Source organism: Leptinotarsa decemlineata, unplaced genomic scaffold (assembly GCF_025532065.1).
Source record: "Leptinotarsa decemlineata unplaced genomic scaffold, Ldec_3_MD MMD2_P_RNA_scaffold_14, whole genome shotgun sequence".
Classification (NCBI taxonomy): domain Eukaryota; kingdom Metazoa; phylum Arthropoda; class Insecta; order Coleoptera; family Chrysomelidae; genus Leptinotarsa; species Leptinotarsa decemlineata.
This window is the reverse complement of record NW_027412528.1, coordinates 4,658,991-4,677,193: the sequence shown is the minus strand read 5'-3', so window position 1 is coordinate 4,677,193 and position 18,203 is coordinate 4,658,991. Positions and strand designations below refer to the sequence as shown.

The 18,203-nt window shown below is 35.1% G+C and overlaps 1 protein-coding gene across 3 annotated transcripts in view; it reads right to left on the bottom strand.

Annotated features, from left to right (window-relative positions):
• The window catches only part of LOC111515950 (ATP-binding cassette sub-family C member 4), a 161,206-nt gene that overhangs the window by 102,950 nt on the left and 40,053 nt on the right, over positions 1 to 18,203 (bottom strand). For all 3 annotated transcript variants that reach the window (XM_074176982.1, XM_074176978.1, XM_074176986.1), the window contains 3 exons: positions 13,492 to 13,602; positions 13,093 to 13,435; positions 9,041 to 9,263 (listed from right to left, as the gene is read on the bottom strand). In XM_074176982.1, the coding sequence (XP_074033083.1) occupies positions 9,041 to 9,263; positions 13,093 to 13,435; positions 13,492 to 13,602 (677 nt within the window). The remainder of the gene's footprint in view (positions 1 to 9,040; positions 9,264 to 13,092; positions 13,436 to 13,491; positions 13,603 to 18,203) is intronic.

Here is an 18,203-nt window from a genome sequence, read left to right as displayed (position 1 = left end):
GCTAGACACGTTTGATAAGTCTACACACCCTTCGAAAGTAATATCAGTATCAGAAGTTGCAAATATTAGATCTATCAAGATGCTGGAACGATCATTCACTCTGGTATGAATATTTACAGCTTCATATCGTGAACATTCATAATTTGTAATAGTTCATCTTTCATCGGATACCCACCAAGCAAGTTTACATGTATATTCCCCAACACTAGTATACTTTCAAGGGATGGAGTAATCTGTGATAAAAAATTATCGAATTTAGATAGAAATTGACTGTCGGTCGGTGATCTATAAATAACACAAAGAAAAGTTTTTTGTTTATTCAATGTAAGTATTATGCATTTTACTTCAATATCAAACCCTAGATCATGAGCAAATTCAACAGATTTTATTTCCGTTTTGATGTATAGAGCCACACCTCCTCCTCTACCATATGTACGATCTTGTCTCTTGAGTACATACCCTGTTATATTATATCTTTCATCTGGATTATCAGGAAGTAGCAAGTTTCTCTAACTGTAAGAATGTCAACATCATACATAACCACATAATGAACAAATTCATCAAACCCCGTATTCAGAGATCTGATATTTATATGCCCAATTACCATTTTATTTTTGAATCTATTTATATTGCAACTTCTTGATATATGCATGTCTGTTCCGTACATGTCCTATTCAAAAACTAGAACAGATTGAAAATGAAGTTGAATGGCACGTGAAAAATAATTTATTTTTCAAAAGTAAGATTGAATGCTAATTGCCATTTATTGAGAATTGAATCAGTATCACAAATCGAAAATCAATCTTATCACCTTCTCAGAGTTTTTTGTAGTGGGATTATCTCCTTTTCTTTTAAGTTCGAGGGTTGAGATATGTTCTACCAGCGGTTTTGTAGTAACCGATGTTGGTTGAGAACCCTTCAAATTTGAATTTACCTTCGTTTGTTTACCGAGTGTTTGTCTTCTGAGCCGGCTTCAGTTTCTGTTTCTCTACTCAGCTCAATTTAAGTCCTCAATGCTATATTTTTGATTGTTGACAATCAGTTTCGCCCCCTTGATAATGGCTTCCAAGTTTTGGGATCTTGCGTTTTTAAAATGAGTTCTTAACAGCTTTTGGTTCTGTCGGTCTTCTAAACATTGATCGTTAACAATGGCTATACCTTCAAATTGCAGTTGCTTCAACTTATCCTTGTGTTGGAATAGAGTTGATTTCTTCAAGAAGGATATGAACTCAATAACGATAGGGGAGTCACTATGTGTCCCTATTCAGTCTATACAAATTATTGAGATCTTCTTTTATGTTGGTGTCAAGTGCAGTGTTCAGTATCTCCAAAGTTTTTTCTAACTCATTTCCTACAGGCAAGTCTCTCACTCCAAAGACTCAGATAATATTTTCTCTTGTTCTCTTTTCCAAATACAAAGTGTCCAATATTAAGTTCTCTACTTTCAAAGATAACTGTTCCACTTCGGATGTGAACGATTTAGCATTTTTCGGAATTCAGCCTTTAGATCTTCTGTTTGCTTTTCATTGGCTTTGAGAAGTGAATTATACAGATCTGCTGTTGAGAGTTCACTCCTTAGGGGAGACTGGGGCAAGATGATATAGCTAAGACAAAACTCGTTTTACAAGGAAAATAAAACTCTTTAATAACATTCTTTAACGAAAGAGGTAACCATTACACTTTTCTCTCTTATAATTAAACGTTGTAGCATGCAAAATCACAGAACTTTTTTTGGCAAATAATGAAAAAATGAATTCGACAAATTTCCCGTTTTGCCCCATAACTGGGGTAAGATGGGAAACGCTGTGGGGCAAAACGAGTACGCTTTTTAATCGGGTAGACAGCGTTCACAAATGTGTGCCTCTTCATCTTCCTCATCTACTCTGGCACATGAATTATGCGCCCAACCGTGGCACACACCGCAGATGACCCAACCTTCGGTTGAATCTAAGTATAAGTACCCACAATAGATGCAAGCACAGTCATCATTCTCTTCTTGGGATGAACTATCTTCCGATTCAGTTTCTTTTTTGCACCTTTTGGTTTGTCGCTTTCTCTGTAGGTTTTACTTGTCAGTTGTCTCTTTAATCTTCTTTGCAGTCTTTTTTTCAGGTTTCTTTATTTGTTTTTTACCTTTTTCAGTCACTTGATTATCAGTCTTGATTATAGTATCCCATTATGCCCCGATCATCTTGCCCCAATCCACACGTAGGTGAAAAAGATGACACAATTCTAACCTCAAACTTCACCGGCGAAAAAATCTTGTTTGAATTTAATGTTTTGGACTACCATAATAAGCTCGGGATTGAAATAATACATTAACACAGGTACTTACATGTCTGTACATCAGTTTTCGAATCAAATATCGCGTAAAAACACTTGCAATATCACTTTTTTCTCTCTGCAACGCAAAAAAGTTCTAACCTGTTCGCTCTGCTTGGACACACTAGCGGAGAGTGAAGTTCGTGCAAATGGCGCTGTCGCCGCTCCGAACACGATTACTATTCACGCACACAAGCTTACTTCCCGTGCTGCCCCGAACTTCATCTTGCCCCGGTCTCCTCTACATCTAAATTCATCTGTTGTGGGTTCGTACTACAGCGAAAGATCCCTGGATCTGAAGTTCTCCAACCATACCACTTTCGATTTAGGATTATGACCCTTAGGTACCTCACCCAATTTTAAATCCAGCTAAGTTAAAGTACGAAATATAGGGCCTACTTGTTTTTATTGTTGATAGCTGCGTAATCGACAAGGGTGTCACACTTTTAGTGTCTGACCATCACAAAGAAACAATTTTTTAGGAAATATAAACTGTGAAATATTCAGTGATGTGAGAGCAGTACAGTAAACGACCTATCGTGAAACACGAACACGAACGAAACACGAACAAATACTGAAATGAAATTACTATAAAATAAAATAGAAGCAACAATTGAGAATTGAACAATAACAAAGAAATGAAAATGAAAAGATTTCAAGTCAAGTTACTTCCCGACGTTTCGATTGTTAGTATCCAATCGTCTTCGGGTGATGACTAGATTTATTTCTTCGATAAATAACTATTTATAGGTCATTCGAGTGCGATCACCTATCCCCTCTCCCGCTTCACCGGTTTAGCGGGAGCTGACCGTTTGGCGGGAATTGGCTGTTTGGCGGGAATTGGCCGTTTTCCGCTTGATTATAAGTTGCGTATTCCTATGCTAGCTTGGTTGAATGCGTTGAACAACATATACGCGGCTTCTTCGAATTTCTTCCAAAACCAGTTTTCCTCCTTCTGGATGAGCTCAGCTTGGGATCACTTGATGCGTCCGTACATGCTCTGCTATTCCCAATTTGCTAGTTTCTCCTTTTTTCTTCAGCACTAAGCTGGAGAACATTATGAGATGAAGCACTCATTTTATTCATAACAATACAACTCCATGTCACGAATGAGTTTAATCTATTCATGTCACGATGACAGTAGGTGATAACTTTCATGCATTCACTTGATTTGATATCAGCCATAGAAAACTGTTGAATTTGTGTATATATAATACAGTCTTATCTTCAGAATCGTACGCTATTTGTGGAACACCACAAAGGACACGAATCACTCGAATTCACTCCAACTAGTAGTGTTCCCCAAGGAAGTAATCTAGCTCCACTTCTATTGGCTTTGTTTATAAATGATATCCTTTCTAATATTGCTAGTTTCATATTACTGTTTGCTGACGATTCGAAGATTATCAGACCCATTGAATCAACAGAGGACTGTCTTATTCTGTAGAAGAAATGTTAATTCGATACACGAATGGTGAATATTCAAAAATGTGAATTTATGAAATACACAATAATATACAGTTTGACTATGCAATAAATGACGTCATATCAGAACAATTCACAGAAACTAAACATCTGAGCATCATATTCGGTAAGAATATGCTTCAGGTCACAAATCAATCAAATCACATCTTCTGCAACAAGAATGCTTGGTCTCATTTTCAGGACGTGTAGAGACTTTCAAAACCAAGAATGTTTCATGTCACTTTTTAATGAACGATCTCGTCTGGAATATGGCTCCCTAATCTGGTCACCTATCTACAATGTGCATATACATCAACTCGAATCTTGTCGAAGAATTTCAAGAAATACATGACTTACAAACTGGATGGAACTTACCTATCCCAAGGAATTGATAATAGAGTGTTGCTAGATAGATTTGCCCTCTTATCCTTAGAAAACAGAGGAACATATTATGCTTGTATCTTCATATATAAATTGATTTATAATCTAGTAAACTGCCCAAATTTGTTATCTCAACTAGATTTTCACGTACCGCGTCGAAGTAGTAGAAACAAACTCTTCTTATATATGCCTATACCTATGTTATACCTATGTTTTTTAGTTATTATTTGTATGTATCAGTGTTTGCATAATATACTATTCTATTGGTCTATTGCTATCGTTATATTCTATTTTACTAATACTTATTCATAGCTGTTGCGACAATATGCTACTGGTACCGGTGCCTTTGGTTGTGGTACAGTTGTGCATAACAAAGCTGCAACAGAAGTATTCGTGGGTATTTGTGAGACATTTCACACATTTGGAGTTATCGGTAAACTCAATATGACGTGCTTTCTGGTGATCACGAACGTAGATATTTGCTACTCGTTACCTGTAGGTATGTTACATTAATAATTATTATTACTTTGGCTGCTTGCTTGGTAGCTGGGTACTGCCAGGTGTGCTAAATTAATATCTCCTTTCAGAGTTTTTTTCTTGTTGATGTACCTACACACTCTAGAATAAATTGTGATAACGTTTTCTCCGGTAGTTTTTGTTACTGACTACGTCCCAGCCGAACCTATTTGCTTTCCCCCTGAGCCCCCTAGAGTCTGTTTTGCCACACTCTCAACTTCATTATATTTGTCTTGTAATTGGGATTACTTCTGTCAAATATTAAACCTTTCCTTTTTTAATCGAAAAAGGTATACTTATATTTTCAGGAGAGACTAGTATTTGGGAAAAAAGTTTTGCCTTCACACCTCTTCAATCTTATATTAAATATTTCTTTCCAAATGGAGGAAGAAAGTAAATTATTCAAAATAAACTCCAACAAAGATGTGAAGATCATTCATATAAGGTGCAAACTGAAAGAAGAAGCCCTCTCGGAACATTTTTTCTATATAAGCATTGAAGTACTTTTTCTTTCATTTCAAGAGGGCATTTTCTTTTAGTTCGTGTCTGAATGTAACTTACATGTATGATCTACAATGTTTATGAATAGTTCATTTTGTATGAAGATGGAGAAGTGGAAAGCCAAAACCTTTCTATCCTAAAAATTATCAGTGATAGCAATATTTTCATTGTCTGTTTGTATCGAAAACGAATTAGGGTGACTGATTGTACTTGTTCTCTTTCATAAAAGTGTCCTTCATTCATATGAATGGTTCAAATCGTTGCTTTTTTTCCTGCGGTTTTCTTATATTATTTTCCTTCATTATAATCTTACTGAGATAACTTTCTGCCCGACCTTCCAAAGCTGTTACTGATTTATCGCACTCTTCTAGAAGGCTGCAGAGCAATCATACTTTTTACCATATCTCTCATATTCCCAAATAACCATTTGCTAGTAATGACATTCGAAGAAGTTGTTTGAAAAGGAAAACTTCATTCGTGAGATTGTTCCTAGTTTCTTCAACAGTTTCACAGTTCGTTACTGTACAACTCGGCATTCTTCAATTGTCATTGTTTTTGTCACTTCTCAATGTCCAACTACCACTCATTAGTTCAATCGGGTCTTGTTTCAGCAAATTCCATAGCTTCTGCTTGAATAGTAGCATCTACACTATATATTTTCATATTAGGTAGTTAATGCGATTCAGCGTTACTGTGTTAAATTAGAAAACATCAATTTGGATGGACAGAAAATACTTTCTTGCCGTTTTATTTCATTCTGGTAAATATGTAGTTGAGAATACAACTGGATACCTATACCTATAGAAGTAATATCTGTTAGCAGATATTACTTCTCTAATTGAAAAAACTAATTGTTTCCTTTGAAATATTCGACAAAATTTTCATCTGAACAGGTAATACAATACCATTGTCAAACTTGTTTATAATATCAATTCATTTTTTATTATTATTGAATTCATTACTGTTGTCATCTCGAAAATTCTACTCAAAAATATTCTTTCACACAAATTGACGCCGATATGAAAACAAAGATGTTCCGCTGGCTTTAGTATTTTGGTTGGTTTCCGAATTTTGTCGTGTTCTTTCAACTGCAACTGCGGCAGTCATCTTTTGAGTGACAAGGCTTTGTTTTGGCGCCTTTCAGTGCTGTGTGCCAGATCGTTGGTAGATATAGTTAGTCTATTTCTTTCTGTTGAAGTTCTCCTGGTGTTTGTGTATTTTTATGGCTTCTAAATACATTCTTGTTGAATAATGATTCGATGCTAGCCTCTCGGTATTTTCGGAAAGGATCATGTGTTCTCCGTCGGACAATGGATGTCTGCGACTGCAGACTTCTCGGTTTGTCCCAATCGCAACTCCGCTTGTGCTCAACGGGTACCAATGCTCTTTTTCGTCTGACTGGTTAGACGAAAATTTAAATTTTCAATGTACAAAATATGAGAAAAGTGAAAAACACGTAAGTGAAGACATTCAACACCGAGAAATTTCAACGTAACGTTGATTGAAATAATCATACATCGAACACAAGCGAATACTTTTGGAATCTAATAATGATGCCAGTCATTTTATTCACTGAATTCAAATATATTTGATACTGAAAAATATATTTTCATTAATCTGAACTCTTGTTATAGCGATGCACATGGGTGCACAGTACTTTCGTTGAGTGCGAAAACACCAACAACGTCGACAGAATAAGAAATGAGATTGGCCAGTGGTAAAAGCCAGAAAAATTAAAGAATTTGTTATATGACCTTATTTCATATGCGCATCGTATCTTTCTTCAATGGTGTTTGGTGACTTCACTAGAAAACAATTCGCCAAAAAGAAGATAGATGAAACGATTCAACGAATGAATCAATCTCGTTTAGAAGATGAAATAAATTCATATATTTTGAAATCTGAGTTCTAATCTAGTTGTTAGAATCAAGTTTGATTGTGATATATATTTGTGTACGATATACTTGCATAGAATTCAATTGTTTCCAATGATAATTTCAATTTTGGCGGGTTGGCTTTCCTTGTTCATCTTTCACTGCCTGAACCACTGTGCATTCTGTTTTTGGCGAGTGGATTTTCTTGGGGGTTGAGCAAACCGGCCATCGGATACCTGCTTCCATGTAGTTCTGCTGGATACGGAAATGACAGAATCACTTGTGGTTCTGTTATTTCCTAACTGAATGGTATCCCAATAATGGATTTTTCTTAAGGTGTGTGTATCCGTGCCGGGAGGATGAATGACACTGAGCCTATCAGCTGTCTCTACGGAACCTTCGAGATACCGGGCGCTCTCTCGTTATAGTATCGCCTTATCACGGTAATGCGGAGCTCTGCCGTGATTGACCTTCTTTCTCTAGCTACTCGTGGGACTTTTATGGACAGAGTAAACTTAAAAATTATTTCTGACGCTGAGTCTACAGAGGAGGTGGATGTAGAGCTTACGACTCCAACTGACCTTCCTGTAAATTTAGATCAGGAGCGAGTCTACAGAGGAGATGGATGTCGAGCTTACGACTCCAACTGACCTTCCTGTAAATTCAGATCAGAATGGAAATCTTCTCAACTCTCCAACTCCTGAGCCAATAACTGGACCTAAAAAAGGTTTGGTGGTGCAGCCAGGAAACGACTGAGTCATCACCTCAAGAGCGGGGTACCTTATGAAAGGTACCCCACCTTATGAAACCGCCTTACACCAAATTCTTGAGCGGCGTACGCAGAATCTGTTCCAGGTGGAAGAACAAACCCCATATGAGTAGGTGAGGTTAAGTGGAAGAGCAATTGAATGATGACTTTTCATCATATGAATTGAACTTTGCCTTTTACCTTCATATAATGAATGAACTGTTCCTGATTTATTTGCTTTAAATGTATTAGAAGATAATGCAGACGATATTATCATTATCATTATTATTATTATGTTAGCAAAAGTTTGCGCTCAAGTGATGATTCACCAAAACCAGAGGCGAAAAAGCACTGCACGATTGAATCTAAGGCATCGTCAGGTGTAGCTGACGTGCAAAAAACCTCATATGGGAAGGTTGTCGCGGGTATCAAGGTGAGAATCTTGCACCTTGATTATCCGACTACTTCATTAATTATGAAACAGCAGAGCATATACTTTGTGCCAGCCCCGCTGGGGACCGAATCAGGTTTTTAGAGTTCGGCAGAGCCGTACTCTTACCATTTAACCTGAAAGTCCACTCACATGCAAACTAATCGGCTTCGTTAAGAAACTGGGTTTATTTGGTAAAGTGTGAGTAGGTGTGAGCCACAATAAATCCTTGCGGGTTGCGGTGGAGGGTCGAATAGACCCACTCACTTTGGACCTAACCTAACCTAACCTACTTTCAATTTTTATCATCATTCTTCGAAGGTTCAGATTCTGGTATATCGATGGGGAACTAAGAAACCAAAAACATCGTAAAATAATATCTTTCCGTTTTCATGGAATCATTTCTGTTCTAGTAATCTGATATTTCAACTGAATCACTTGAGAACTATATCTCTATTTGTATGAAGTGGGTTTCATAGATGATAGACTACGTGGTATTCAAATCATAAATTTCCAAGTAATGTTTATTGAATTTTCAGAGTATAGATTCCACTTAGGACGCGTTAGTGTTTCATCAGTAGGACTTTCTTAGAAAAGTAACTTTTGAAGGTCATTCAGTGATTTACCCCGCTTTTTCTCTATACAACTATGATAATTGCAGAAAATATTCATTGAATATAATTACTTATGGATAAAATCATAATCGTTTTTTCTGTATCTTGATAAATTCGAAACACGAACTTATACTTCTCTGAAATATAAATATTTCATCTATATTCGACTGAATGTGCATGCTCGACTCACCTTGTATTGGTACTATTGCTGTGATGGCTAATACTCCCGCGATACCAGCATATCCAACTTCCTTAAATATGAGACTGATTATTATTATTGCTGAAACTGGACAGACCCATATATCATGAAGAATGAGAGAAGCTGAATCAAATCGGGAAACATCGTTGGACAAAAGGTTGACGATTTTGCCAACTGGATTATGGCCCATGGAAGATTTGTTCAGTTTCAATGCCTGAAAAAAAATTGTTATTGGATGTGAACCTACTCAAATTAGCAGAAGTATTGTGTTGAACAAACCAAACTTATGTGCCCTAGATCGTCACAAATATCATTTATCTCCGAATATTCAGTTACATCAAATGCTTTCGAAGATCAATCAGTATCACTGGCTGAAGGATACTGGAGCACGTTCTAGTACTACAGAAACTCTCAGTACCTAATGATGTTTTATACTCTAGCCAGTCACGAATCGAACTGACAAACATTAGTGATTCTATCATGAAATTCTATCATATCAATGTGCAAAGATTCCCCAGTCGATTTGTTTTTGAAAACATACGAATACTGAATATAGAAAAACCGCGCTGCAAACGGTAGTAACCATAAAATAGCTATTTTATCAAGAACTAGTACTATGCGTTGCTGTATCGCTGCTGTTCCAATGTTCTGACAGAATCAGAATCAACGAACTCAGGCGTGCGCAGCGTGGCAAGTTATAGAAAAATTGATAGTCAAAAACCTTCCCTATGAAAAATTACTTATACATGTCAAGTTTCATCACGATCGGTTGAGCGATGTAGAAGTTCATCACTTACCAACCAACCAACCAACAAACATCCATTTTCATATATTAGATAAGCTTTCAAAACTTCATCAATTACCCAAGTACCGGAGAGAATTTGTTTTCCTTCACGAATGTGGGTGTATTCATCATCCATTTGTTTACAACACGATCGGCAAAGAGAAAACATCGATTTATCATTCATTTTCAATGGTATTATGGATTGATATTGAAAAGGAAGAATTCAAAAAAAAAACTAATCAATACAGTTTATTGTATGATTTTCACTATAAAGGGTTTTACAAAAACCGCCACACATGTTTCGCTATACAATAGCCTCTAATTTTTGCTTGATAGCATATAGAGATAGCTTCCTGAAGTTTATGTTTGAGAAAGCTATTGTAAAGCGAAACACGTGTCGTGGTTTTTGTAAAACTCTTTATAGTGAAAATCATACAATAAACTGTATTGAATAGTTTTTTAATATGGATTTTCATTAAGTATCGGCCAGTTCTATTCAATTATGGAAGAACTTTAAATTATAATACCAACAATTTCATTTGAATTCAAATCATTGCAACAAAACTTTTGGATGACCTACAGGATAATTTCTGTATTTATTTATGAATGGATATAGGCTGCATACATGTTTCCTTCTTCACACTATAATAATATGAATTTGTAGCGTTAGTTCGACCACTATAGAAAGCATAACGTGAGTTTAAAGGTAATAGAGATATAAAGGGGTATTTTTCCCTGAAAATACGCAATTAGTAATGCAACAAGCCTGTTTCTGGCTCATTTCGAAGTCGCGGGTCGTTGGTAAATGTTTCAGAGAGAAACGTTAGTGAGTGGGAAAGAGACGCATGCGACGTAATCGATGCAGAGAAGCGTGGACTTGGGGCCCCCTTGGGACTCCGCATCACCGCTCGGGCATTCTTAGGTCTTCACTACTGAGCCCCCTTCGCGCATCAGTCACCGAAGCCTCGACCACAACGTGTTGGAAATGAATCTGAACTAATGATAGTGATGGCGGTTGTTTTCTAGGCTGTCAATGATTGTTTTTCAACCGACAACATCGCAGAAAAACAAACACACAAACCGTACGTTATCTTCAAAACGGATCATCTCGATACAATCTCTATCTCTCTCACAGGTCAAATCGTCCTTTCACACCTCTCATGGAATTTGAATTTTCCGCTGATCGCGCGGAAGGTTCGGTTCGGAGGTTCAAAAATTACTGAAGCAAAAAAAAAACACAGGAATCGCTGACTCCATGCTCTCTCTAAAAGACACTGTTATTACCCACTGCTATTACCCAAGCTAATCAAAGAACCGCCGACCTTACAATATTCCACGCTGACCCTGTTGACTCTAATAGTGATTTGACGATTCTCCATAACAATTTCGTTTCTCAAAATTTTCATCGGTTGTTGGTGTGCTGGGGCGTCCAGGGCAAACATCGTCATTTACATCGGGGACACCTAATGCATCATAATGTACAGGATAGAAATCGTAGTAGACAGAAATTGACTTCGTCATAACGCAAACGATAGAAATCGCAATTGATCACATAATGTACAGTTTGATAACGTAATCCATCATAAAATACTTCATTATAACATACTTTTTCATAACGTACTTAGCTATAACGCTAAAGCATCATAATATCATTCAATCATAAACACAATGCCTCATAAAATAATTCCATGGTAACAGCAACGCATCGTAATATCAAACAATCATATTCGTAATCGCTAGAAACCGTTATGCGTCATAACGTACTTTACCACAACGTAAAACATCATAACGTAAAGTATCATAACATATATTACTGACATTTTATCCCAATATCGAATCGTTATTTTAACACCTCGATAGGTGTTTCGATCACCAAGTGATCATCTTCACTTCAATTTTCCTCTGGAAGATGATCACTTGGTGAAGGAAACACGTGTCGAGGTGTTGAAATAACGGTTTGGTGTTGGGATAAAACGCCAGTAATATTCATTACTACACCAAAGATTTCAAACAGTCCATTACAAATATCATAACGAACTTTAAAAAAAAAACTAATCATTTTAGTTTATTGCATGATTTATAGTGAAAATCATAAAATAAACTGTATTGATTAGTTTTTCAATATGGATTTTCATCAAGTATCGGCCAGTTCTATTTAATTACAACGAACTTTGTCATAATCCTAAGGTCCATGCGCTTGCTTATACTATCTGTAAATAATAGCGGAAGTTTATTGTATGATTTTCACTATAAAGGCTTTTACAAAAACCGCGACACATGTTTCACCATACAAATTCCGATAGCAAACATGAAGTCAACCACTGAGGTGAGTGTGGGAGATTTTTGTCATTGCCGATATACATGTGTATATATATATTTCAATACTATACAGTCCACGGTTCATGAATTCTCGCCCAGTGAATTCTTTGCCTTCTTTATGAATCACTTTTACAAAGTCCAACGAATAATCACAGAGATGTAATTTTTGTATTGATTTATGCGAAAGTTTTAAACATTTATATTTGAAAAATATGTTTTTATTGCCACAATAATTATTATCCTATTGTTTTTTACCATTCTTACATAAGACTCGCTATTGTAAGTATATTTGCAAGCACTTTAGCTTCGAAAGTAGCAAAAAATTTCAGTAGTGATTCATAAAGATGATTGAAAGCCTTCATTTCAATAATAAACAGCATTATAATCAAGAACTCTTTTGTCTTCAAAATCATCATCAGGTTTAGCTTTATTCAGAATATCACGAATAATCAGCCACACGAATTATTAGAACAACATAACCTTTTTTTTCATTATTATTGACATGTCATTGTGTCATGTCATTGTGACCATTTGTTCATTGGTAACATGTGACAATTTCCTTTTCTCCATTATAAAATAAAAATGCACAATTTCGTGATAGTAGGCACTATCAGAAATAGTATTGCACTAAAATGAGAATATTGTTGTCAAGGTTGTGATTCTATATGCGTGCAATCCCAGTATATTTAAAATTTTGTTATACAAATTATTATATACTCACGTCATTCACACATATTTTGATCGACTAAACTTGGTGTATTCCGTATATTATGAAACATGAATATTGACATATTTATCACCAATATTTTGTCAATTTCCCTTTTTTCGATTACATTTTAACTTGTATCTTTATTTCAATATCGAATAAGATTTTGAATCATACCACACTGGCACACTTGAAATCTTGATATTCACACCGAGTTAAACAATGTTGACTCACCTTCTGATATATGAGGGATCCAACTGCAATTCTGACTTTCATCCCAATATGAGATCCATACATTTTGTACTGTCCATCAAAAAACAAATAACTAATTCTCAGTAATACTATTCCTGTTGCATAAAAAAAGGCATCATATTTAGTGAGGGAGTTATTAGGATTATAATATCCCAACATCAAACCAAGAAGAAACGGCTGGCTGATGCGGATGAACACGTCACAAATTCCAGCAAGTATTCCCAGTTTTGCATACTCCAACCAGAATGTTCGAAAAAGAGCAACAAGTAAGCTACATGTTGGTTTCGAATTGTTTCGAGTTATACTAGTTTCCTGTATCCGGTTTCTGGAAAAAATAATACATTTGAGTGAATTCGTTTTTTCAAATTTATACATACGTACCGTTGAAGTCTATTTGACAGAACTGCACTTCGGTCGCAACTGAGTGGACTGTATAAATCATCATTGCTCAGGGATTTTCTTGAACCTTTATTGAAGATAGGTAAAGTGAATCTGGGAAAAAATAAGTTGATTGATAGAAATATATAAGAACAAAATAAAAGAATGTTTTTGAGCACAGTGCACAAAATTTGAATAAAGCAAATATATACATGAAAGTATACATATGAGGATGCGTGTTTATATACCATTGAATGAATAGCCGAAAAATATAAAATTTATCACATCAGAGCTTCTTTGCGAAATTTTGGGAGGAAAAGGTACGTTCTTTTCTAAGAACCTCTCTGAAATGGTCTCTGAATGTTTTATATGGGGTTATTTCTCTGAATTTTCAGGGAATGTGATTGTATACCTATTTGCTTTCATGCTTCCAGTATTGAATTTTAATATAGAGATTTTGGGATATGTAGTTTGTTATTTACTGCATATTATGGAATAATATTCATTGCCATTTTTTTAACGAATCCTGGACTACAGTGTTTTGTGCCCATTATTATATTCATTATTGATGACTATGAATTCAATCCAGACGCCATCTCTCAAAACTCATGCTGACACTGATTTAATTTCGAATGTCATATTCAATATTATTGGCTATGAATTCAATTCAAATGATATCTCTCAAACCTTTCTTAGACATATTCTCATCCATAAATTATCATTGCTCACTTATATTTCATTTCAGAGTTCAACTTAACTGACCGCTATTTTATTTCACATCTTATCTGAACGTCACAAACCCTTTTCTTAAAATTTCAATGATTTGTAGACCCAACTCCAGTTAAAATCCAAACCCTTGTGAAGTTGTTACCTGCTGGTGTATAAATCAAACAAGACATAGAAAAAATCGATTATTCTTCATTTGTGGGTGTTATTGAAATCACAAAAGTGATTCAACAAAGCTATTTGATCTGATTTCACCACACGGATAGACTTCGATATATCAACAAACGCTTTGAACTTAAGATAACTGACGTAGTCGGTAGGATCACCACAGAAGCAATGTGAGCAACACGCGCGAAATTCAACGAGCAGAGAATCCAAGGGTCCCACAGAAACTTCATCACCAACCACAGTGTACCAGTAGAGGACTGAAAAATCTCTCACAGCACACAGGGCTGATATTTGGACCGGATATTGTGGAGGCATTCAACAACCTCTTCAGGCGACCGAATATTCCTGAACTAGTTTCACAGAAACAAGAAGAAGCAGAGAAACAGAAAACTATTCCTATTCTTAATTTTTCCTCATATATTTACTCCTCATTCAGAGAAGCTCAGTTGTTCTGCTAGTGAGTTATAGTAACTGATATTTCATGTACCGTGATTTGCAAAAGCTGGCAATAGAACATACAGAGTTAATCGAAACCTCTTTCAGAGGAAACTCCTAACAACTTTGGTATTAGATGTCAATATAAGAGAAGTCTAGTTTTTTCAGAGAATGTGAACTTTCTTGGCCGGAGATAAGTTTGTTGGGTTCGTTGATCGTGACCTGGTTTTTGAGCCTAACGTTTCGGCCACAACTGCGGTTGACATTATAAAAAGCGATGAGGTAACGCACGCAGTGATTTCGTTGTTTCCCTAGCATATACTAATATGTACGGTATCTGTGTTTCTGGTTTTACTTCACCGGTTTTGGCCGTGGCCTCATTCCTTTTACATTAGTTGAATGATCTGATTTGTGTGCGGTTTGGGGCAGATTGCCAGATATTATTATTGTACCTTCTGATAGATTTTGCTGAACTGAACATTGGTTTTAAGTAATATTTTTTTGAAATTATCTCCAGTTCTTAAATTTTTTATCGAAAAGTTACCATTGATGGGTCTGGTTGGAGTTACTGGTGACCTTTTTCTGATTCATATCATCCACTCGAATTTGCCTTCGCTTCATCCATTTCTTTAGAAAGCATTTTCCAGATAATTGAGCTCCAAGGGAAGATATTTCAGTTTACAGATGCGTCGTGCCCTCACAGGTACCTGTGATGGTTCAGAATTCAATAATCTGTTTTTTCAATTTTTCCAAAATTATAAGATGAATAGTCATTCAGTTCATTTGACAACTCATTCATTATGGAATCGTCACTGAACATTTCAATTGAAAACCTTTTATAAATGACCCAGAAGGAAATGTATATGAATACGTCGAAGACCAAGAACCAAATTTGAAAAAAGCTGTGACAATATGAATTGAGATCTGGAATGAAACGAAACAAAAAAACAAAGGATACTGGAAGATTACTGGAAGAAATGATCAAAAATATATAAATAAAGGTAGTAAAGGTAACTTCAACTAATTCTCTGATTACCTTGATGAAGCGATAATATAGTAGTAGAACCTAACTGATTGAACACTTGGATTGTACTTAAGATGCACTACTTGGATTGTGCAACTCAATTGTGTACGCAGATTTCAAATTAGTCTCATCCAAATAATATAATGGCTTAGGATTAATATTAGTAGATAATGATAACTTCATATGCATATGTCAGTCAAGAATATGAATGTTGCAATAATTCATTTATTCAGTATTATTAGAATAGTATGATAATTATGGAAAGTATATTTTTCGATACACTGAATTTTTTTAAAGTTTTCATATTTTCATACTGGAAGGAAGAAAATTAAATGATTTAGGTGAGGTATATATTAAACATCTGTGAACTATATTTTTGTTGCAGTTGAGAATTCTCAAGTGACGATTTGTAGCACTTCTAGTTCTATAGTCATGTGAAAGATGATTATTATGCTGGTATTTGTAAGCATGTGCTAAGCATATGCTATGAAAATATAAAGATCTTATATCACCAACATCTTCATTTTCAGAATAAAATTTTGTATGACATTTAGTTTTTGTAGTGCATTTTTGTACATTCCACCCCATAGGTACTAGAATATCATAACGAAAAAGTGATTCAGCAAATAATTTGTAAATTGATAAAAGGAGATTTTCAGAAAGAACCTCTCATAATTGATGAAATGTAATCAACATAATTGAACAAACTGAGAAAAAACAATGGAAAAATGGAATGCAAAAATTATTGAATGTGAAATTATCTTTTTCTACCTATCAATATTTAATTATAATCATCATAAATGTGCATACATGTTCATATTATTTGAATATTTCAAAAATATTCAGACAGGCAACTAATCCTTATATTGGTAAAAACGTAACGTGAGTTATTAATCATATCTGATGATTAGATAAGCAGATATAATATCTATGCAAGCTGATCACCAATTATTAAGAACCAATTCATTTTTCATATCTAAACGCGCAATGATGAATCTTGATGTGAAATTATCAAAATGATTATTTGGTATTCTTGACAATGATGATGGAGAAATAATTGATACAATTCTCGATCGTTTGAATGGAAAGGAACACTTACTATGAGAGGCAATAGTCAAATATCTACGGCAAATGAGTCCATGGAACAAACTAATATAACAATCAAATTGACAATACAGTCTATGAATATATCAATAGAATAACTGTTTTTCATTTACTTTTTGACTCTTTGATCAATCTTCAAAACCGACTGAATCAGGTAAAAAATGCAAAAATATTGGCAAATATCAGAGTTCATTCATCATTTTTCCCATTGGAAAATCTGAATTCGATTGAGAATAAAATGTATATTCCAAAGTCAAATAATACATCAAAAATCAATATAGTTACTATGACATTTTTGGGGATACCACTAATGTTTTTTGATGAAATGAATATTTTTCTAACACATTTCCCAATATTGAGTTCTATATTGAACGAAACTATTATTGTTTATCTCATTCCACTTCAAAATTGAATTATTATCTACCATATCCTGTATGAGATAAATGAGTTTTATCAATACCAAAAACAAACATGTACCCTAATTGAAATTTTTTTTGCTGCCACAACAAACTTCAAACAGAAGAAGATTGCCTAGTCAACATTATTCTGCACACTGATGTAAATTACTGTACAACCATCATAATTCACTTTTTCAGACCCATTGACATTCAAGTGACACAAGAAAAAGTCATTTTCCCGACATCTTTCATTACCATTATAACCGAGAGTTGCACAATTGAGACACACCACAGAATACAAACTGTTACTTCATCACTATCCCAACAGGGATTATTGGGAGATAACATATAAAGAGAAATATACATGGAGACGATGAATTATCCTCTATGACACTAATCAAACTTCAATCACTAAACAGTTTCACTCTCTCTAGAAGCGCTTTCAAAGGGTAGCTCAGTAACATGATATCATCACATACTACCCTCACAACCTTATCCAATATCTTAGAAGATGACAACGTCACAAGAGCACTTCACTTCACTTATTTCATGCCCATTCAGTATTTATATGACCTGATTCACAAGTTCATCTTCAATATTGTTACCACAAAGGTAATCCAAACGTAATCACTCAAAACTTGGGTTGATACTGATTTAGTTCCGAATTTTATCTTCAATGACTATGAATTAATTCCAGACGGTATCTCTTCAAACTTGCTTGAACATATTTCCATTCCTAAATTATCATTGCTCACTTGTAGTTTATTTCAGGAGTCATCTTTGCTGACAATTATTTATTTTCGCCTCTTATCTCAATGTAACACACACTTTTCATATGAATTCAATGATTTGAAAATTCA